Source organism: Microtus pennsylvanicus, chromosome 8 (genome assembly GCF_037038515.1).
Source record: "Microtus pennsylvanicus isolate mMicPen1 chromosome 8, mMicPen1.hap1, whole genome shotgun sequence".
NCBI classification, from domain to species: Eukaryota; Metazoa; Chordata; class Mammalia; order Rodentia; family Cricetidae; genus Microtus; species Microtus pennsylvanicus.
The window spans coordinates 24331440-24355469 of NC_134586.1; the positions used below are offsets into that span (position 1 = coordinate 24331440).

The window sequence follows — 24030 nt, forward strand, 5'->3', positions numbered from 1 at the left end:
GAATGGGAGGGGGAGCACGGGGAAGGTAGAAGAGGGGGAATGTGAGGAAAAAAAGGAGGGGAAACTATGATCCAGACATAAAATAAATGAAAAAATTAATTGATAATAATAATAAAAAAGAACAAAAGAACAATTGTAAGCAAAACCAATAAATAAAACATGAGTAGTGAAAAATATGAGTCAGGAAGCTTGGTGGTCACCTCTAAGCTACAGGATTAATATATATATATATATTAATATATATCATATTCTTATATAGCTGAAGATGTGCAAGCATGGTGGGTAAGTTTTCTTGCTGTTTTGATTGGATATGAAATCAACTTAGACACACTTCTTGGCAGCAGCCCAGACAAGAAAGCCTGAAGAAAGAGTCATTGCTTTTGGCTGCCAGCCTGTCTCCCTGATTGTGAGTGCTTCTGCTCTGTGGATGTCATTCTTCACTGACAGAAGAACCCAGCTTCCCCAGCCTTCCAGCATGGCCCTCCAGGAATATTCTGGGCCTTTGACACTTGGCTGCTAAGACACACATCATTATGGACCTAGTCATTGTTTTCAGTCACTCTAGCATGTGAAAGACCATTTTATGGACTCCCCAGCTTGAACTGTAAAAGGCAGTCTACTAAATATATTTTGTTATATATATATATATTCATATATTATATATATGAAAATGGCTGAGAAGTAGGTTTTATGTGTGTATGTATTGTATTGTATTGGTTTTTCGAGACAGGGTTTCTCTGTGTAATAGTCCTGGCTGTCCTGAATTTGCTTTGGTAGACCATGTTGGCCTTTAGGTCACTGAGATCCACCTCTCTCTGCCTCCCAAGTGTTAGGATTAAAGGCATGTAGCACCACCGCCTGGCTGGAAAGTAGGTTTTAACATGTTCTCAGGACAGAAAGACACATGCAAAGTAATGTATACTAATTAGCCTGTTCTAGCCATCAGGCTAATTAGTATACATTAAATGATTATTTCAAAGTGTCATATTTCCATGATAAATGTGTTTGTAATTTTTTTTTTTTGGTTTTTCGAGACAGGGTTTCTCTGTGGCTTTGGAGCCTGTCCTGGAACTAGCTCTTATAGACCAGGCTGGTCTCGAACTCACAGAGATCCGCCTGCCTCTGCCTCCCGAGTGCTGGGATTAAAGGCGTGCGCCACCATCGCCCGGCTGTGTTTGTAATTTTTAAATATAATTAACTGAAAAATAAATTGTACAAAAGACTGGTATACTCAACAGTTTGTAGATGCTAAGCTTAGTACTGAATTGATTTAAATATTGTCTTTATGTTAATACTTATCATTATATTTATGTAAATAGTACCATGGTAATTTTTGTAATATATGAGCTTACTTTTTAGTAGTTGTATTTATATAGAAGCCTCAGAGTTTATGCATGGTTTTGGATTCCATGGTACTTCCTGAGGACTGAGGAACTAAACCACTGAGTAGTTTCCTTAGCAGGTACCTTTCTGCATTCCTTGTCAGAGAGTAGAATTATAGCACAAAAAGGATTGACCGTAGTACAACCCGCCTTCCTTTTATTTTATTAATTTCAGTTTTAGACATATCATACTTGGCTATGATCATGTGGCCACACTAACCCATACTCTCACTTCTTCTAAACCTCTTCCTAACCGGCCTCACCCTTGCTCTCATGTTCCTCCCCTTTCCCCTATTTTCTCTTTTTAAAGACCCTACACAGGCAGTCACAGCTTCTGTATGGACTTGATGGCCACACCCATTTATTAAAAAGTATCCAAGTGAAAATGGACTTTTCAAATTGGGTTACAAGAAATTTATTACTTAAAAATCAACTAGAAGGAAGTGTGTAATATTTGAAAAATAGCATGCTAAATGAAAGGATGATAGTATATTCACGAAACCCTAAAAAGTCAGAAAAACTCGATCAGAAATTTGTAAAAATCAAGACAGAAAGGTTAAACTAAGTGTGGAGGTATACATTTTTAATCTCAGCACTTGGGAGGCAGAGGCAATCAGATCTCTGTGAGTTCTGGGTCAGCCTGGTCTATCTATAAAGCCAGCTCCAAGCTAGCCAGGGCTACATAGTGAGATCCTATCTCAAACAAGCAAACAAAACAAAGAAAGAAACAAATGAAGTTAAGTCAGTTGAAAACATTGTTTATTTAATCTCCTCAAAATCTCCCATCTCTACTAAGTGGTCAAATTCACAAACAGGGTTTCTATAAGTGTAGCAGACGCCCAGGAGACTAAAGACGGCATGATGATGCAGCTGTGGTCATCTGTGTACGGACTGGGTTCTTGCTCCGTTTAGGTAGCTGTCATGTCAAGGTTTCTTACACGCCAACCTAGCCTATAAGTAGAAAAAGGTCATTTCTTTACATAGAAGAATGCATCATATCATACCATATATATCCAAACTCATTTATATGAGAAAACCTTTGCTGAACAGAGTTGATCTATATCTGAACATAGATACATATTTATAAACATATACACATACATATATTCATTCAGAAACATACATGTATATGCATTCTTTCTCTCTAATACAAGAGGAGTTGTCTGTCTCAAAAGGAGTGTTCCCTTTTTGAATAATGATTCACTTACCTCGGTGGATTATAAATTATCATTTTCCTTTTCAGTGTGCCTCTGAATGGCTTCCTTTTTTATTCCAGGAATAGGAATATATTTAGACAGAGATGTTAGTCCATCAGCATTAAAATCACATGAATCATTGGAATTCTCTGGAAGGAAGAAGGTAATTACTGGGAATATATGTCAGCCCTGGCCTCAAGTATCTGAGAAGTTCTTTAAGCATCTAAAAACTGCCCTCAATTAGTCCGGCAAAAGGTGTGAGCTAAGGGCCCAGCACCGTCCCTGTTCCTTAAATATGTATCTGACATAGCAGCAGCAACAGACTGAAGGATGGAGGCAAGCACCTCTTAGAAGATTCCTTCATGGGGCAAGGACAATGAACACTAGGGTATCTCTTCTAGAATGAAAGATAAGGCTGGTCCTGGGGGTGGCAATGGGGTCCTTGTGAGGAGTATGGAAAAACGTGAACTTTTAGACTTCCAGAAAAATATAATAAAAATCAAATATAAGGATGGATGTGACAGGGAGTGGGAGTGGATAAAACTCTGAAGGAAAAGAGGCAGGTGAGAGGATGCAAAGTGAGCTGGGTGAGTGGATGGAGGCACTCCTGTGCAGCACATGCGCAGTAGCGGCAACACTGTGCTGTGGGCAGGATTGCTACTTGAGACGATGGAAATGCTCACTTGCTTCGCTTTAGTAGCTTTAATAGCGCCTCTGTGTTTTTCATAACATCATGTTGTGGGCCTTAAGTATACTCAGCCTTTCTCTTTTAAAAAGTGAAAGAAAAAATTTAAATAGCCGTTGTTACAGTCTTTTAGAAAATGAACTTTTGTTTCCGGAAAATGAGGCCCAATGCCGATGGGTAGTTGCACCCCTTTCTGCGATCAACCTCTGAGGCTAGATAAAGACGTCCTTATGGCGTCAACTTATATTGTCTAAAAATAATTTCCAGCTCAAAGCTGCCTTTCTTGACGTTTTGGGCGCGAGCGTAGCCATTAACGGGCCAAACCATCTCTCCTGTTCCTCATTCCTTCTTCCCATGCCCCCCAAACTTTCCATTACAGGGTTTTTAGACCATTTTCAACTATTAATCGGAGTAGGGTACTCAACCTCAATTGCAGGCTCTTGTTTGAAACTTCAGGCTTTCAACTTACACAACCCACTGACCTGAGGACTTCAGCAGGTCCAGATCATCTGCTCTGGAATTCATCTCCTGGTATTGAACTTGATGTATCAAGACCTCTCCTCTCGAGAAAACTGACAATGGAAGTCATGGGTTATGAAACAGCAAAAACCCAACCCTCCTTCACCTTAGCCTTTCACTAGCAATTTGAGCAGTCTCGACCTTTACCTGTGACCTTGTTGTCAACCACTCTGCTTGGATGAGGTAGATAGACAATTGCCCCTACTCTCATGATGTAACAACCCATTTCGCTACCAAGGAAGCCAACATTCCTCTGACTGGCTGAAAATGTGTCTTCTTCCATCCCACACTTCCCATGCTTTCTATTTTTTTATCTCAACTGATCCTGTCAACAACGGGGTCCTAAACGGGGTCCTACTCCAACCTTTCATGCAGGCGCTTTTTTCTCTTTCTTTTTAAAAATTCATCTATTTATTTTACATCCTGGTCACAGCTTCCCCCCTCCATATTCCCCTCCCTGTCCTTCTCCCCCATTCTCCATCCCCTGATCCCCTCCCCGGTCTTCATCCAGGGTAGTTCTCCCATGAATATCAACAAAGCATGGTCTATCAAGTTGCAGTAAGGACAAGCATCTTCCCCTGTATGAAGGCTGGGCAAGGTGACCCAGCATGAGAAGTAAGGTCCCGAAGGCCAGCAAAAGAGCCAGAGCCAGCCTCTGTTCCCGCTGTCAGGAGTCCCACAGAGGACCAAGCTACACAGGTGTGACATACGTCACGCACGTGCTGCTGTAATGACCAGGCAGCCTTGGACCCTCAGACGTAAGCATTCAAAAATGGTTCCTTCTCTCTGCACTAGCCCAGCAAGCAGCTTCTCTCTTTGATCCTCACTTCACTCAATGACAACTGTGTCATCCTCTATCCTTCCCGGCACTCGTGCACGCGCTCTTTCTCTGGGATGTCTCTGTGCCCGCACTCGTGCACGCGCTCTTTCTCTGGGATGTCTCTATCTGTCCCTGCACTAGTGCACGCGCTCTTTCTCTGGGATGTCTCTATCTGTGCCCGCACTCGTGCACGCGCTCTTTCTCTGGGATGTCTCTCTCTGTGCCCGCACTCGTGCACGCGCTCTTTCTCTGGGATGTCTCTATCTGTGCCCGCACTCGTGCACGCGCTCTTTCTCTGGGATGTCTCTATCTGTGCCCGCACTCGTGCACGCGCTCTTTCTCTGGGATGTCTCTATCTGTCCCTGCACTAGTGCACGCGCTCTTTCTCTGGGATGTCTCTATCTGTGCCCGCACTCGTGCACGAGCTCTTTCTCTGGGATGTCTCTATCTGTCCCTGCACTAGTGCACGTGCTCTTTCTCTGGGATGTCTCTATCTGTGCCCGCACTCGTGCACGCGCTCTTTCTCTGGGATGTCTCTCGTCCAGTTGTCTGAACCATCGTTAGAGCCTGTCAGAAAGGTTCCTTCGAAGCCTTCTACCTCGTTTTTAACATCAGATAATCTCCCTCTCTCTCCTCGCTATCACTTTGATTCTTGTTCATATTAATAAAGCACTACATTGCCATTTATCTACAGTCTACCATTAACCAAATTATTTTATTATTCTATTATCCCTTTCTTCACTTTTAGAACCTATACATTGCTTGACAGAATAAGGTGATTTCACATCAAGGTTATTATGGTTAGAGAAAATAAATTATGAACAAACCTTCATTCTAAATCATGAATTGTATATTCACTATGAATTAAGTATAGTATTAATTAACTACTCCAATTAAACACATGGAATACAGAGTGTATTATGGTAACTAGAGTTTCCTCCCCCTTTTCTTCTGAGGAAATTTTGCTGCTTATACTCTAAGGAACTCCCCAAACCTCTTGTGACTCCCTACTTTCTGGTCACTTCACCGTTCAGTTATTTGTTTATTTAGTTATAATTAGTTCAAGAACCCCTTAATCCTTTGGGCATGTTAGAGAGATCATGACCTGGCACAGACCTGTAAGCCGCTGTATCTGCCTTCGCTTCTGAGCCCACCAGAGGGATGTGAAGACAAGGGCCAATAGAATGGCGCCACAGGTCAGGAGAGCAATGAGGACAGAGTGCCCTAAGGAAAGGTAAATATTAAGAAAGATGACAAATTCTCAGCTGTTTCCTTTGGCCACCTGCAAGAGCCCGGAAGCAAAACTCCAGCCCTTAGAACCCCTTCTGACCCAGAGTTTTCTAAACATGAGCAATTCCAAGTAATGCAGTCCCATGCTTATAAATTCCACAATATACCTGTGCCACGCCCTGATTCTGGAGGCGTTCCTGTAGGAGGAAAGAGGAAGACACTCAATTCGGGGGGCCACGGATAAACCAAATACCAATATTTCCTTGTATGAGCCGTCACTGCTTCTTAAGCAAGTGAACTACATTTTCTAAACTAAAGCTTGGGTCTCCCAGTCGCTCGTCTCTTGCACACAGATATATAGGTTGTCTGTCTGTCCTCTGTGACAGCCACTGTGTAACAGAAAATGTTTTCATCTTTCCTCTACATGATTGTCTTCCTATCAGACACCCCCGTTGCCAGACCAAACATAAGCACATCATGTTTTGATGCCTGGCTTGTCTTTGCTACTGAAGAGTCCTGCTCAATCCAGGTTGTTGACACCCACCTGGGAGGCATATTACAGAAGCATCTTCCTTGTGCCCACAGTCACTGTGACTCCATGGTCTGGCAGGACAATCCCACAGGGTAGACTCGTTCCCTCTGCACTTCACTTCATTGAGCCATATCGGCCCGGTTCCTGGACCAAATGCTGCTTCTTTCAGTGCCTTCACAGCCTGACCACAACCCAGCTCCTGACACACGACCTGAGCATCATTAAGATCCCAGGAGTCATCACACACTGTGCCCCAGGAACCCTTGTGCCAGATCTCCACACGGCCGGAGCAGTCATTATGTCCTCCCCGAAGTCTTATTTTGTCTGAAAAATATCATAGACATCTGGGTTATTCCTGAGAAGATGAAAGCATCAGGAAGGCTATGGGAGAGCAGAGATTCAATTGCTTTACAAACTATTTAATGAGCACTGGTCAAAGTACAGAGGGTAACAGCCATAAACGAGACATCTCCATGACACTACTAAGGCTCAGGGACCATCCTTGAGGGGAGAGGTCAGAAGATCATAAGAACCAGAGGCTGGGAGAAATATGGAAGAAACATTGAATTCATAGCAGTTGTGGCTGTCTGCAGAAGATCAAACCGGTCCACATCCCATCACGGAGCAAGGAGGGCATGATGAATCCTCTCTACCTAGGAACTACTGACAGCTGATGGCTCTTGCAGGCTGGGGAGTCAGTTTTCTTTAGGGATGTGGTTCCTGGTAGGTTGACCATGCTTCAGTAGATGGCCCTACACCCATGAGTATATAGGTAACAGATTGGACCCAATGGGTTGTGAAAAAGCAGAAAGAGAAAGAGGCCGTGAAGTCAGAAGGGAAGATAAGGATTGAATCTGAGAGGAGCTAGAGGAGGGGTTGATCAAAATGCATTGCATGCCTGTGTGAAACTCTTAAGGAATCAATAAAATGTATAAAATGAATGTGAATTAAAAAAAATTCTATACCCCTAATTTTTAAAACAAAAGTATATGCCTTTTCATCACAGTGGATAGATTCCATCAAATGCTTAACAAATGGAACACAGAAAACAGGAGCTTCTGCACAGCAAAGGACACCGTTATTATGGTGCAAATGCAGCCTACAGCATAGGAGCTGAGGCAGAGGGGTGAATATGATCAAAATACATGGTATAAAATTCTCAAAGTATTATTAAAGATATTGTTTAAAGAGTCATAGTGCAACTCAAGAAGCTGCAAGTGAATGAGGTCAGCATTATTAATGTGGAAAGTCAAATTTTCTCACATGGAGAAGAGCGATAGGGACAGCGATAGAGTCAACCATTGCGAGTTTTTTCTGTTATCAATGTGTCAAGATAATATTTGAAAAAAAATGCGGGAAAAGGAAAGCGGGCCTTTCAAGAATCCAATCATTCATTAATCATGTATTCTCTTTTTGGTTTTCTTAGAGAAAGCAATCAAATAGAACTTTCAAGTACAGAAACGGGAGGGTCTGGGATAATGGTTATTGATCTTGTATGTGGATAGATACACACACAATATAACAGTTATATAAAACCAACTATTCCAAGCCTAACTATTGTCTGGAAGTTACCCACTCTTGTTTAACGAGACCTAACAAATCAAGCCGGTGTGCTCAGGGAAATAAAACTTTATGTTTTATTGAAACGGACAGCGGGTGCTCACCGTCACAGGTGATCCAGACCTCCTCGGAAGGGCTGGCCCATCTCTGCTTCCACGGAGATGAGGAGCACTGCCATAAGCTGTCCACGCCTTCTGGACACTGCACGTTATCCACCCACATGAGCCTGGATGGCGTCTTGTCCGAGGATGTCGGTTTCGCGGTCCCATTGTCTGCACAGCCCAGCTGACTGCACACCACCCCCACGGTGGTTGGAGGTATTCTGCTGCTGCCAACACTTCCCCAGGAACCGTTGTAAAACACTTCCAGGCGCCCTGTACAGTTCTTCTCCCTAGGCACTTCAGCGGCCAGCCTCAGAGACATGAACTCTGGGAGAAAAGAAGAATTGGTGATTTCACAGCTTCTCTGAAGAAAACATCTTTTTGTCCAATGTAAGAACGGCTGTAATAGATACAGTGTGTCAACTCCTAGCAATTTGTTAAACCAGTAGATCTCTGCATAAACCAGCAGATCTTAATAAAATACAGCATTAGTTTCTATATGCCATCTGGCTTTTGGATCTGGAGTTTTGTACTCAGGAACCTCTTTTGAAGGCTGCGAGTGCTCTGAGACGCCTGGGAGATTCAAAACCTCCTCTAAGCTCTTTTCTTTTCTTTGTAATATTTTTTATTTAAGTAACTTTTTTTCCATTTATTTTTACATACCAACTAGTTTCCCCCTCCCTTCTTTTTTCTTATCTCCTCCCTTTTCTCATCTACTCCCCTTCCCCATCTTCTTCTTCTCCATCTTCATTCAGAAAGAGGCAGGTCTCCACCCCCCCCCAACCCATGGGCTTGCACAAAGCATGGCACCTCAAGTTGAGGCAGAACCAAACTCCTTCCCTTACACTGAGGTGGGGTCAGGTAATCCAGCATGGGGAACAGGTTACCAAAAGTCAGCTAAGCACCAGGGAGAAGTCCTGCTCCCTTTGTTAGAAGCCTTACTAAGAGACCAAGCTATACAACTGTCACACACACACACACACACACACACACACACACACACACACACACACACAGCCTTTGTTGGTCCCATGCAGGTTCCACAATGTTGGTTCAGTGTCCATGAGATCTCCTGGGCTCACGTCTGCTGTATCTGTGGGTTCCCCCATCGTGACCCCCCTGGCTCATAAATCACTTCTCCCTTTCTTCCACAAGACTCTCGGAGCCCAGCACAGTGCTTGTCTGTGGATCTCTGCCTCTGGTTCCATCAGTTACTGGGTAGAGGATGGCAATTAGGGAAGTCACCAGTCTGCTTACAGACGGCCAGGTACCCTCCCCACTATTGCTAAGAGTCTTAGTTGGGGTCATCCTTGTGGGTTCCTGGGGCTTTCCCTGGCATCAGGTTTCTCCCTAACGCCAAAATGTCCCCCCATCAAGACATCTTTTTTGTTATGCTTCTGAGTTCTTTTCAATGATAGAATTTGGATTTTTCTCCCTAAATTACAATAATTTTAACTTGGGAAGTATTATTCAATTCTCGTTTGTTTGTTTGTTTTTCTGTGCATTGCTGTGTATTCCAGGGGGTGTTGAGTCCCCTGGAACTGGAGTTACAGACAGTTGTAAGTTGCCATGTAGGTACTGGGAATTGAGCCTGGGTCCTCTGGAAGAGCAGCCAGCGCTCCCAACTACTGAGCCATCTCTCCAGCCCCTCTCATTGGATTTTAACGGACACATAAGCTGTGTATTTCAGAAATATGGTGAGAAGTCTCAGGGCCTGCACATTCCAGTCTAGGTTCAAGTCAGGTCTTAGGTGTATGCATCATCTCATGATCCCGTTGGTCTGTACAGCCCAGCTGATGGCACACCATCCCCACAGTGGTTGGAGGCATTCTGCTCCTGCCAACACTTCCCCATGTACCGTTGTGAAACACTTCCAGGTGACCTGCACAGTTTTCCCTAGGGACTTCATCGGTTGACATTCACTGCCGTTTGCTTCTTAGTCACTTTAAATACAATTGTGACCCGGAGCTATGTGCAGAACTTACCCGAGCAAATGACACCAGCATCCTCCTTGTGCCTGCAGTTATGGTGCCCCCAGCCATGTGAACGGCACTGCCAAATATGAGATTCTTTCCCGTTGCAGTTGACCTCATCTAGCCAGATATTCCCCTTTCCTTCATTAAAGTAGGCAGAACCCGTGGCATTAATAGCCACACCGCAGTCCAGCTGCTTGCACACCACACTGGCATCAATCAGATCCCAGCTGTCATCGCAGATGGTGCCCCAGAAGCCCTCGTGATAGACTTCGACTCTCCCAGCACAGCGACCGCCTCCATCTACCAAGCGAAGCTGTCCGCTTGCTGGAAAGAGAGATGAGGATAACACTGAAGAGCATTTCAAAAGGACTCAGATCCTTTGCACAGAGCGATCATGAATTCTTACCTATGCAGGGCACATCGCTCTTGTTTGGGACGGTCGAGCTTGTTGTTGGGACCGAAGACGATGAACTACACGGCTGCACTATATGGGACTGGTTTCCTGAAAACACCAACATTTTCAGGCATATAAGATCAAAAGGTTACGAGGAAAAACATGGGTCAGGTGGAGAGTCCTCCAGGTGATTTGAGGACAAACACACCTTCAGAAAGAGGAAGGAGGAAGGTGGGCGGGCCACAGAGAGAGGGGGAGACAGATGGACCACGTGGAAGTGAAGCAGGGGCTTGGAATAGCTTAGGATACAGTAAGCCAGTGGTTCTCAACTCTGGGGGAGGGTCGAACAATCCTTTCATAGGGACCACATATCAGATATCCTGCATATCAGATATTTACATTATGATTCGTGGCAGTGGCAGAGTTATAGTTATGAAGTAGCAAAGGGATGATTTTATGGTTGGCGGTCACCATAACTTGAGGAACTGTATTAAAGGGTCGCAGCGTTAGGAAGGTTGAGAACCACTGCAGTAAGCCCTAGACAGCAATGAGGACGATGAAAATCAAGTTCACTTACATTCTAAGAAGACAAATGAAGTTACTATTCTAGCACATGTCTCACGAACCCCAATAGGCCCTTTCCTTTCCTTTTGCTTCATCCTTGCTTCAGGCCTGCCCATCTGGTCCCGCCCATCTGATTCTAAATCCCATCATTGCGGGGTGGCTCCTGATTGGATAATTGCAGAGAGGCTTCTGATTGACTCCGCTCTTGTCTCTCACCTGAGCATATTACAGAAGCCACTTGCCCTTCAGAACACATCGGTGCACCCAGGGCAGTCATGAGGCAGTCCCCTAGGTGCTCCTCAGTCCCCGTGCAGTGGTACATGTGTCTCCAGACCTGACCGGCTCCTTTCCCAAAAGGTGCTCCTCCTGGAGTAGAGAGAGCAACTCCACATCTAAGCTGCTGACACAAGACATGGGCGTCTTCGATGTCCCAGTGAGAGTTGCAGAGCGGCCCCCAGGCTCTGAGCACCTTGATCTCCACTCTTCCCTCACAGGAGGATTTGCCGCCTGCCAGGCGGACTTCTGTGTACCCTGAAAGGAGACGAGCCTTTAGAAAAGACATTTGTGTGTGCGGTGGTGGCGCACGCCTTTAATCCCAGCACTCGGGAGGCAGAGGCAGGCGGATCTCTGTGAGTTCGAGACCAGCCTGGTCTACAAGAGCTAGTTCCAGGACAGGCTCCAAAACCACAGAGAAACCCTGTCTCGAAAAACCAAAAAAAAAAAAAAAAAAAAAAAAAAAGAAAAGAAAAGAAAAGACATTTGTGACTCCTTAGCCCGCTCTCCTTCACAGCACAGGCACAAATTGAAGACATTTTCCATATCTTACTTGAGCAGACTAGGCTGACGTCCCTGCTGTGGCTACAAGAACTTTCTACAGGGGGCGCCACGTTGCACAGTGAAAGATGAGACTCAATCCCGTTGCACTGGAATTCTTCAGCCCAGATCTGCCCACTTCCTTCTCCAAAATGTGCTCCCCCGAGGATAGAGACGACTGTTCCGCATTGTAACTCCCCGCACACCACACTGGCAGTTTCCAGGGACAAGTCAAAATCACAGACGGAGCCCCACACATCGCCGTGTTTCACTTCCACTCGACCGGAGCATGGAATTTCCCCTCCAACCAATCTGGGTTCCCTGTGACCTGAAAAATAATAGTGTTTCTGTGAGAGGTACCATTTCCACATTTTCACCCATGGCGGGATTAGAGGCATGGTGGGTTCATGGTGATTTTTCACACCGCGCCTCCTGGGTCTTCTGTCTAGACTGAGCATAGCAAATTGACAATTTCGCATTTCTCATTGGACCGGTCCTCCTAAGAAAATCTTAGAACTTTGGTTTTTTTAAAAAGCCAAGATCAGAACTGCTCTTCTCTTCTAGTATGCCACCTGCATTTATTTACGACACACAGTTTGTTCACTGGCTCTCGTCAGCCCACTTGCTAAGTCTGCCTCATCCTTATCAACCCCTGCTCAGCGGTTGGTTTTCAACATATTTCCGTTTGGAACACTGAATGAACACAAGATGTTTAAAAGAATGCACTACACTTGCTGTCCAGAATTTTGCTGTCCTCTTCCCATTCCTTTGTGACAGGACTTTATCACAGGCTTCTTAGACAGATAGACAGACTGACTATGCATGCTCTGCCTCTCACCACACAGCACTGTGCCTCCTCCACTCTGCCAGCAGGAAGGGCAACGCTGAGACTCCCAGACCTTGTGCCTCTAGGACCAAGAGAGCGAACAAACCTGTATGTCATTTAGTGTAGCTGGGCTTTACAATGCAAACAAAAGAGATGCCAAGTAACAAGAACTAGAACTCAGAATGGAATGGGCTCCTTGTCAGGTGGAGAGACTCGGCCGCCAAGACAAGGGAGGGTTTCCTTTAACACCCAGCAACCATTCCAGCTTCTCGGAAACACAAACTTCAAATTCACTTCTTTTACAAAGTACATCTGAGGTCGGGCCTTCTAAAGAGCATGGGTCCTTCACAGAGGTCTGTGTGGATCTTGGAGGGCGCCTGCGGCATGGTACAGATGGACAGACAGCTCTTGGCCCACGCAGTGTTCATACTCTCTTGTTCCTTTCAAATCATATGTCGTTTACCTTACACTAAAAGCCCTCCGGAAATGTGCCAGATAGGACCATTTGCTGCATTGGAAACACAGATAGCGTGGCTTAGCAGGTCAAAATTTCACTATTAAAGTAAATTCCTATCCAAATGTAAGACAAAGAACCCATCTTTTTTTTTTTATCTTTCTCTCCTTTCATACAACACAAACCCATCTATTTCTAAATGCAGATCAAGTTTAAAACAAACAATGCTATACAGAAATAATCAATGATTTTTTTTTAAAAAAATTGGAAAGTTTGTGTCTTCTTGTTGAGTTGAGAAGATATCACTGACTATAATGTACATGGTCTTCTTGGACAGGCTTAGTCTTTCAGTCATGGCAGTTTCGGAGATTAAGCCAAACTAGGTTTCTTGTAGCTTCTGGTTTATCCACGTGTAGTCATTTCAAAAGAAATAAAACACAACCAGAGAAAAGCAAAACCAAACCCAAAGTATTTTTTCTTTCTTGATGAAAACATGTTATTTGCTTGCTAACAAATCCTTCCTGTACACAATTTCTCAGGTCCCCAATTCTCAAACATTAGAATCGAAGTGCAAAGGGAAGCTCTTCCATACAAACAAGTTCCTTGGGGACTCCATTTTCTCAGCCTTGATTATGAAAATCTGTTAGCATGTGTCTTTCCACACCACAGGTGTTTTGTTTAGATCACTTATTCTGTGCACATGGTCAAAATCCTGGAGTCTTAACTTCTTGAGGGACTTTTCTTCCAGACAAACGTATGACCGTATTGATTTTTACATAAGAGTCATTAGATAAAATCTTGTGCATGACTTTGGTTCTTTTGATTAACAAAAGTAACTTTGATCTGCCAAAGTAACTAAATCAGTGTTTATTCTCTCACAAAAACAAAAACAACAACAACAACAACAAAAAACCTGAATGAAGAAGAAGTGTAGGAACTAGTTAAACCAGGACTTCCTCCTTTTGTTCAGTAACAACGCAAATGATGTACACCAGAAGGATAAATAGCTGTCATTTGAAACACTCGGAGTGTCTTGTCCCTCAGCTAAGTTGGTTATAAAATGCAGCCAAATCAGAAGATGAAACTGGTCCCCCACAACAAAAGCAGCAAGCCTACCAGCCAGGCAGCCTTCCGCTCTTTATCTTTCATTCAGCCTTAAGGTTTCAAGCGGCCTTAAGTCAGAGACCAAGAATGGACAGGCAAAGACTGGCGTCAGTGCATATTGGCACTTGTAAATGTGCCTTTTGACATCAGATTAAGGCAGCTAGACGAGAAGAAGCCTGTGAAGTTTTGGGTAGCATTCTCTTGCTAACTTTGAGAATAGTTGCTATAAACCTCAAGTCCGAGGTTACAAGTGTGTACTGTGACACCTGACTTTTTATGTGCAGTGTCAGTCTGAACTCAGGTCCTTATGAGTGTGTGGTAAGTGCTTTACCTACTAAGCCATCTCCTCCTGTTACATTTTCAGGAGGAGATGTCCCCCTGTTACATTTTCAGCTGAAGGATAATTCGTAGTCTGTCGATATATTACATAACATAATACAGACATAATGATATGAGTTAAAATACATTAGTCCTTTCCGAAAAATAATGCAATCAGATTTATTTTTAAAATAAATCCCAGTTCTATGATTAGTATAAGCAATGTACCTGCACATCCTGATTTATAAGGCTTTAAAAAGCATACAAAGTAAGCCATATCTGGGCGATAGTGGCACAAACTCTGTGAGTTTGAGGCCAACTTGGTTTGTAGATTTAGCTCCAGGACAGCCAGGGCTACGCAAAGAAACGTTGTCTTGAAAATCGAATTCCCAGGAACCCATAAAGAGGACCTCAGCTAAGACTCCTAGCAATAGTGGAGAGGGTGCATGAACTGGCCTTCCCCTGTAATCAGAGTGGTGACCACCTTAACTGTCATCAGAGAGCCTTGATCCTGTACCTGCTGGAAGCAGATGCAGCGATGCACAGTCAAGCACCAGGCTGAGCTCTGGGAGTCCATTTAAAGGGAGGGAGGAGGAGGGAATATATGAGCAAGACGAGTAAGGATCAAGACAAGGAAGTCTACAGAGAACTGAACCGAACTCACGGGAAATCATGAACTCTAGACTTACAGCTGTGGAGTCTGCAAGGGACAGAGCTAGGCCCTCTGCATGTGGGAGACAGTTGTGTAGTTTTGTCTGTTTGTAGGGCCCCTGGCAGTAGGATCAGGATCTATCCCGGGTACATGAACTGGCTTTTTGGAGCCCATTCCCTATGGTGGGATGTCTTGCTCAGCCTTGATGCATGACGGGGAGGCTGGTCCTGTCTCAGCTGAATGCTCCAGGCTTTGTAGATTCCCCATGGGAGGCCTTACCCTTTTGGAGGAGTGGATGGGGGGGCATCAGGTGGAGGGCAGGGGAAGAAAGAAGGGATGGGAGGGGAAATTATGGTTGGTATGTAAAATGAATTAAAAAATTACAAAAGGAAAAACAATCACCAAACAAAATAAACCATGTGCACAATATTCATAGCATCCTTGGAATTGAGCTGTTTCTTAACAAAGGAATCAAAAGTCTTACCTGAGCAGGTAACTTGAGCTTCTTCAAAGTTTTCACAGGAAAGGCCGCCCCACTGCCAGTTTTTGCATTGCCATAAAGAAGTTTCATTTCCATTACAGCTGCCAGGAAAGAGCCACATATCTGTCTCCTTACTTTTGGAGTAGGTTTCAGCATATGTCCGGAGCGCAGAGCCACATCCAAGCTGTCTACAGACGACATTAGCATCACTCAGGTACCAGCTTCGGCCACATATCTTCCCTATCAGCTTCTGAATCTCTACCTCCACAGTTCCCGCGCAGCGGCTGCCTCCACCTACAAGTCTCAGTTCTATATCCGACCCATCTGCCGAAGAAACATAAGCACAGGCTGAAGGAACCTGGGGAGACACCGTGTCCCAAAACACACCCATCCTCCCCTCCTTCCCAGATAGATACCCAGACAATGGAAACTATGACTTACCTACCTCCGATTACTTGCTTGTTTGTTTCTTAGCATTATTGAACCTCGATAATGTCCCTTACATACACTGGACAAGGGCTGTATATGCCTGATGCCACTTTGTACTATTGGTTTAAGTTTTGAGATGGAGTCTCAGTAAGTTGCCTGAAATGTGCTTGAATCTACCATCCTCTGCCCTAGCCTTTCTCCCAAGTGGTTTGGACTATAGGCGTGTGTCACCATACCCAATTTTTGCTTACCTATTTCTTGAGGCTTTAATAAACAAATGTAGGCTGTGAATTCTACTGTAAATGGTACATAGTTCTAAAGACTAAAAATGCTAAACACACACAGTCACGCCATTCATCATAGTCCCTTATGCCAGCTGTCTAAGCTCCACATAGATTTAGAATTTAAGGTGTGGTTCTAAGCACTCCTCCTAGTAATGGAGAACGGAGCCAAGCATCCCTCCCATGGAGAATGGGCCAGATTTTTCAGAGCTGTGAAGGAATTCCCAACAATGAATGAATTATGTCCACGACTCAAAGCTCCCACTTCTTCCTCTTCCTAGTGAACGCGGGTTCTTCCCTCCTGGATTTAGCTTTCGTTTTAGCTCACCAGAACACGTCACACCAGCATCTTCTCTGTGATGACAGTAGTGCTTTCCCCATTCCTGGTGTTCACACTCCCAAAGAGCCGATTCATCTCCTTTGCAGGCGACACTGTCAAGCCAGATTGGTCCAGATCCCTCGCTGGCATTAACTCGACCAACGCTGGAGATAGCGGTTGGACAGCCTAGCTGCTTACACACCACGGAAGCATCCTGACTATCCCAGCTGTCATCACACACCGTCCCCCATTCTTCTTGGAATCTCACTTCCACTCTTCCTGAACATTTGGACGTTCCATCCACCAGTCTCAGGCTCAGATCTGCTCCCTCTATAACAACAATGACAACAAACAACAGCAACTTCGTGAAAGGGAAATAAGGATAGTGTGACTAGCTGAGTCAAAGAAAGGGGTGGAGATGTGGACAGAGGCAGTCATTCTACGGCACCGTTCCAAGTCGCTAGGGAGAGAAGGCGAAGTGCATGAGGCAAGGACAGTACTTACTTTGGGAAGTGCATCAGAGACAGTTTTGTGCCTGTCCCGTCACTACAACTGATGTAGAATTGTTTACTCTAACTTGTTGAAATGTATCTGCCTGTGTTTAGGTTTCTCACCTTGAACTCCAGTCTGTGTAAATATTCAGCATCTGCTTTCACTGTTAACCACACGGTCTGTCTACGTTACCCTGCTTCTGCTGTGCGCCTGGCCCTTTTGTGAGTATCTGTGGTGGTCTGAATGAGCCTGTTCCTCATCAGATGTCTGGACACTTGCCTCTCAGTTAGTGGCACTGTTTGGGATACTTAGGAGGCGTGACCTTTCTGGAGGAAGTATGCCACTGGGGGGATGGTTTTGAGGTTTTAAAGCATTACACCACTCCCCGGGTTTCCCTTCCTCTTTGTGCTTGCATTTTCAGACGTGAGTGCTCAGCTTGGTGCTTCAATGACCGGGTCTCCCCTCCACTGTGATGGACCCTTAAGCCCAAATAAATCATTCCTTCTATAAGTTGCCTTGATCATGGTGTTTAATCACAGTGATGGAAAAGCAACTAATAGGAAACTTCTTAGTTTAAAGGCAGAGCAGTGGGGGAAGGGCCCGACCCACTCCTCTCACCTCCCCCAATCAACACCCCTTAAAAAACCATCCTTGATTCTGAAGACTACCAGGTGACAAACACAAGCTGACAGCCTGGGAGCCTGTGTGGAGTGTTAGCATCACCAGGCTGAGGCAGTGCTTGCTCATGGGTAACCCAAGTCTCTGTGCTGGTACTTTCATTTATAATTATGAATTCTATGGAGTTGAGCTAATGGTTTGGGAAGGGGCAGGCCAAGGTGGTTAAAAGGATTATGACTGAGGATGATGAGGAGGGTGGTTTATTTTTAAACCAACCTCAGAAATACAAATAGTGAATGTTATTTCAGTTGTGTTTTTTTCATAGATACATAAAATTGTGTATTTGTGATATTTCTATATTTGTATCTCTATCTATCATCTATCTCTACCATCTATTTATTTCTACCATCTGTCTGTCTGTCTATCTATCTATCTATCTATCATCTACCTATCTTCTACCTACTTATCTAGAAATGACATGAAAGTAGAAATAAAACAGTGTAAAGGGACAGAGAATACTAACAGGAGGGAGAAAGACAAGGAAAGAATAATGGGTCATGAGGGAGAAATGTAATGTAATATTTGAATATACAAAAGCTTTAAAAATTTGCTCCTGGCCCCTCTAACCCCTCTGCCATTCCTCTCTTCACCCCTTCCTTTTTCAAGTCTCCTCTCAGTACCCTTCCATCGCAGCATCCCCTGCCTCTCTTTATCCTGTCTTCAACCTCCATCATAATTTTCTTAAACTCTCTCCTTATGATGGAACTATATTTCTTTATTTGTCATTTTTCTCATAGCTGTTTTAATTGCTCGTTTATTTATTTTGAATTATTTACATGTGTATTGTATGTCTGAGCATGTATATGCACCATGTGTGGGCAGTACCCTTAGAGATCAGGGAAAGAGGAACCAGATCTTGTGGAATTGGAGTGATCGACAGTTGTGAGTCATCACATGGGTGCCGAGAACTGAGGCCAAGTCCTCTGTAGGAGCAGTAAGGACTCTCTTATTCAACAAGCCATCCCTTCAGCACTTCCCAGGCTCCCTAAACTACTTCAATTTCCTGATGTCAGTTAGTGAATGCGCAAACGTTAGAGCTGGGACCCCACATGAGACAGTAATGAGCTGATAGAGGTTCAGGGACTTCATTACGTTCTTAAGAACTTGGGCTTACAATCCCGGCACCTTTTCCTTTGGTCTGTCCCAGAGAAGAGAAAGCCACGAGGCATCCTTACGTAAGCAGATCACTCCAACATCCTCAGTGTGTTCACAATTGTGCTTTCCCCATGCTCCGTGTTCGCAATCCCAGAGAGCTGACTCGTTTCCACTGCACATCAGATCGTCAAGCCAGATCGGTCCAGAACCAGCACCAAATTTCTCTGAGCCAGAGAAACTAACGGCACTTCCACATCCGAGCTGCTTGCAGATCACGGAAGCGTGGTCTTTGCTGAAATTGTCGTCACACACTGTCCCCCACTTTCCCTGGAACTTCACCTCTACTCTCCCAAAACACCGGCTGGCCCCGTTGTTCACCAGTTTCATCTCCAAATCAGATCCATCTAGAGAGAAGACCAAGGTTAGGAAGCGAAGTCTATTCATAAGCAACGAATCATTTAGGGTTTCCTGGATACTTGGGATTTGATGACATTCTTAAAAAATAGTGTTTGGCTTTAGATAGTGCCCATTTCCACATATTGGAAAATTTTGACCTGCTAAAATCCAATGAACAATAAGGATTTTCCTTTACATCCACTTTCCAAGGAAATTGTATTATAGATCAAAATATTTTTGTTATAGAAAAGGTCAATATGGCTCATTATTCACATACAGAAAGAAAAAGCATAAAAAGAAAATTGGCCTTCTAATCAAGTTGTTGAAAATGAGAAAATGGTTATTTACTGAATGCTTAGATTCCTTATTTTAATCTCTCCATAGCAAAAGAGTTCTGGGAATAAATAATTGATGTTGAATTTGAAATTAGAAAATAAGAAAAAGCAAAGATGAAAATGCCTAAATAAACACAACAATCTGCAAAACATTATGTGCTATCACTTTCTTTAAAATTATGAGAAAATAATTTATTTCAGTTTTTCTGAATCAAAGTTTGTTTTCTCTCCAAGGAATTTACTATCATTTTCAGCAAAAAGAGGAGGCTTTGTTTTCATTTTTTTTTTAAAAACTGAAATTTGTTTCTCATGCCATGAGTTCCTGTGAACAGTAAAATACACGAAGAAGGGAGACTTTGGCTGAAATCTGGGGACACTTGAGAAGGTGCAGTTGGACAAAATGTTTAGGAGCACTTTCTTTCTTGAACAAGAAATTACATTTAATGAACTATAATCTCCAACCAATGACCCCCAACCTAGCATGGCTTGTTTTCATTATGGGCAATTAGTAATAACAATTAATAAGAGTAAGCGGTCATAATCAAAGTATACATAAGTGCACCACATGCCACAGTCTTCAGTTCTTACATGTTTTAAGCACTACATGCTATCATCACAGCCTACGTCATATGTGAGCGATCTGTGACTCAGTAGCGGGCCTAGCACTGATCACCTAGAAAGACTGTGAAGCTAAGCTGTGAGGAGCACAGAGGCTGGGGGAGTGGCCGGACACCAGTTTTCTGTTGATTCGTGTGCTGTCATCTCCCAAGAGGTAGACTCTGCAGACTAAGCAGCAATTAGGGTGAAGGATCTCACGTACGCAGATTCCTATGAAACCAGGGAGCCTCCAGTGGCTCTTGGTTCCTTTCCTCTTATTGGGTTCTGGCTGCACCTTTAAGTTTATAATCTTCTAAAAAGTAAGTTGGATTTCACTCTTCATCATGTAAGAAAATAAGAGCAGAGAGCACTTCACGGAAATCAGAGCTGAATATCAACTCTCTATACAGGTAAGAGCCTGGAAAGATTTCTAGTGGCTTTAAAATTTCTTGTAAATGCTACTTTTGTTTTCCCATCATAAAAATTAATAATTTAAAAAAATGAGGAGGAGGAGGAGAAGGAGGAAGAGATGAATATGGCTGAGTCAACATGGCAATGAAAGATGGGGGTCCATGAAGAAACTAATATTTTGAGTACTTGTTATATGCCAGTGTGCAAAGAGATCTGCAAGTGTCTTATCACTGAGTTATCAGATGCTCAGAAAGATTAAATAGTCTGCATAAAACCACAGCATCAGGGAATGATTGTGCTAGAATTCAGCCCAGCATTTTTTTCCAAGAGAGGGATGAGTCAGAAATACGTGCATGGGATTTGCTTTGAACGCAGGTAATCCTTACCTGAGCAGGTCACTCCAACATCTTGCTCGTGGGTACAATTATGCTTTCCCCACCCGTCATGTTTGCAGTCCCAAAGAGCTGACTCATTCCCGGTACAAGAAACCTTATCCATCCAGATGTCCCCGGAGCCTGCACTGGAGTTAGCCCATCCAAGGGCTTTAATAGAAGTTGGGCATCCTAGCTGCCGGCAAACCACAGAAACCTCATTCATGCCCCAGCCGTTCTTGCACACTGTTCCCCACTTCTCACGGATCTTGAGTTCCACTCTCCCAGTGCAGTTCTTTTCGCCACCAGTCAGTCTCAGTTCCTTTTTCATTCCTCCTGCAATAACAATTGAACACAGCAATGATGGCCACGCGGAGTTCGGAGAGCAGGTTGTGCTTTTAGATGACTTATACATGACTTAGAGTCAGAGTGGAGACCATCGTGACCCCACTGTGGTATCTATCCTAGGAGAATGCTATTTTACAGCACCAGATAGACTAGTTAGTACCACAGGCTTCAAGTAGAACAACGACAAAGCTGGGAAAGCTAACAGCACGGTAATCTATGGAATTTTAGTTCTATGGCTGTGTACCCTTAGCCGTGGCACTGTATACCTTCTAGGAGAAGATGCACAGAGTGTCACAGGGTGAGCTCTGTGTGTTTCTTCCTGTCATAAACTCAATAGAAATAAAGTTGACAGTGACCATGTGGGGATGGAAAAACAAGTTGAAGGGGATTAAATACCCATTTCACACATTTATATAAAAATTTACAAAGCAGTTGAAGTCTCCTGAAACTAGTCTTTTAAAGCAGAAAGGAAGAGAGTTATTTTCCTTTTACCTTCGGTGACAAAGTAAACCGTTTCCTCCTTCCCTTTCTCAGATTACCTCGGATGCTTTTTTTTTTCTATTACTTTGACTTAACTGAGGAACCCAGTGGGCCTACCAGCCTGACTTTCTGCAATAAATTTTTTAATGTAAAATTTAGGCTTTGAATTAATTAAAGTGTTTTCGGAATTCTCTTTTCCCCAAAACTCTGTGCTTTCTTCTCCTCTTTTCTTTAAGCCTGCCACACACTGCTTTCAATCTTCCTGTAACGTGGGATTGTTTCGTTTGAGCGAAGACCAAGGTAACAACTCAGTGTCTTCTGCTTAGAATTTTATTGTGTGCTTTTAATGTCTGAGTCAACATGGTAATGAAAGATGGGGGTCTACGAAGAAACTAACATTTTCAGCACTTGTTATATACCAGAGTGCAAAGAGATCTGCAAGTGTCTAACTCTGTGGAGCACGGAAGTTACTTGACATACATAGAATTGTGAATTTTGTTTGACAATTCATATCAGAGTGGGTTAAGCCCATAAGTAAATACGATGAAATACTCACCGGGAGAGTTAGTGACAGCAGAGGCCCTGAGAAGTGAGACTGTGGCCACAATGAAGATCCCTAAACAGACAAACCTTTTGCCACCTACAAGACAAAGGGCAGAAGTGAAGCTTACTAATGAGAGATTCTGGAGAGGAAGAGGTTCAGGGTTTACAATCTGACAAGACCAAACCAATAAAAAGAAAGACCCTTCCTTCAAATTGGCGGCAAACAGGAAAGATACAGACCCCAAACTTACATGCAGCTTACGAGTGGGGATTTGCGAGAATACTGAGTGTGGAAGCGAATTTTAAAGGCAGGTCTTAAAGAGGCATCAGTAAAACTGGGTGTGGCGATGCTCTCTGCACACCACAGGACAGGAGTCTGAGCTTTCTGTCCCTCTACCTTCTCATCATCGGTTACTCTCTGTGTCTACCTGGTCCACACAGTTAGACGGTAAGTTCACAAGAGAATGGATATTTCTCATGTCACGACTGTTCCACCAACGGTGCTTACATTCTTAGTAGGGGGACAAACAGTCTACTGGGCATCCCAAATAGCCAAACGTTAGCCTTCTCATCTCCACACACAGCATCAAATATTCTTAGTACTATTTCATCTCTCTGCTCCACAGTGGCCACAATTCAACACTCATGTAAAACTGAGGGATGATGTTAGCTGGTCCACGCACACCATGAAGTAGAACTTTGCATTGACTTGCTTCTCCAAACATCTGCTGGAAATTAACTTTTAATGAATGTTGATTCCTATACTTTATCTTTCTTGACAACTCCTGTTATCATACTCAGGGCAATTCTGCTTACTTCAGGTTCTGACTTGATCGTTCATCTCAGCAACTACATAAAACTAGTACAATCACTGCTTCCTTCCTTATGATTTCGGGTTGGGATCTACGACTGATGACAAACACTTTGAATGCCCCTTTCCATTCCTTGCTCTCCTATGCTAGCCACATTCATTTGCTATCAGAACACCTCTAAACCCCACTAAAGGATAAATATAAATGAGACACACTTACCAGGAGATTCAGCATCTTCAAGAAGAACCATACTGAGCCTGCCCATTCCAAAGTTGAATGATTTCGATGGCTCTTCTGTCTCCTTGTGCTATTGTATATATAGAAGTGTTCTCCGTAAGAAAGTGGAGGACCATGGATGAAAACAATCATCTCGTTCTTAAAATAATCGTCTCATTCTTAAGAACGGAAAAGCTCTACGAGGGAGGAGTCAAACTCAAAGGGGAACTCTTTTTTGCCTTCGCCCTCTTCCCCCACTCCTTGGGACATAAAACAACCAAAGAAAAATTTAACACTTTCCATAGATTTACAAAAACTAGGAAGTATATTCATTCATACTCTTGTTGATTGAATTCTTTAATTATTTCTTATTTATGTTATGTGTGTGTGCCTGCATATATATATATATATATATATATATATATATATATATATATATACCACATGTGTGTGGGTATCCACAGATTCCAGGAGAGGTTATTGAAATCGCTGAACCTGAAGTTATAAGAAGTTATGAATCACCATGTGGGTGCTGAGAACAGAATTTGGTCCTCTATAAGAGTAGCAAATACTCCTAAAGGCTAAGCCATCTTTCAAGGCCCTATTTTTAATTTTTGAAG

General features: G+C 43.5%; 1 protein-coding gene across 1 annotated transcript; it reads right to left on the bottom strand.

Moving 5' to 3' along the window:
- Positions 1–2124: 2124 nt before the first annotated feature.
- On the bottom strand, positions 2125–23555 carry Cd163 (CD163 molecule). The gene is given in 18 exon segments (XM_075982838.1): positions 2125–2333; positions 2591–2637; positions 2639–2727; positions 3746–3835; positions 5719–5826; positions 6000–6029; positions 6377–6688; positions 8029–8352; positions 10011–10325; positions 10408–10503; positions 11176–11490; positions 11786–12100; positions 15611–15931; positions 16646–16966; positions 18982–19305; positions 21027–21347; positions 22396–22479; positions 23414–23555. Coding segments are annotated over 18 exon segments (3501 nt in total). The 5' UTR covers positions 23460–23555; the 3' UTR covers positions 2125–2290.
- Positions 23556–24030: the final 475 nt, after the last annotated feature.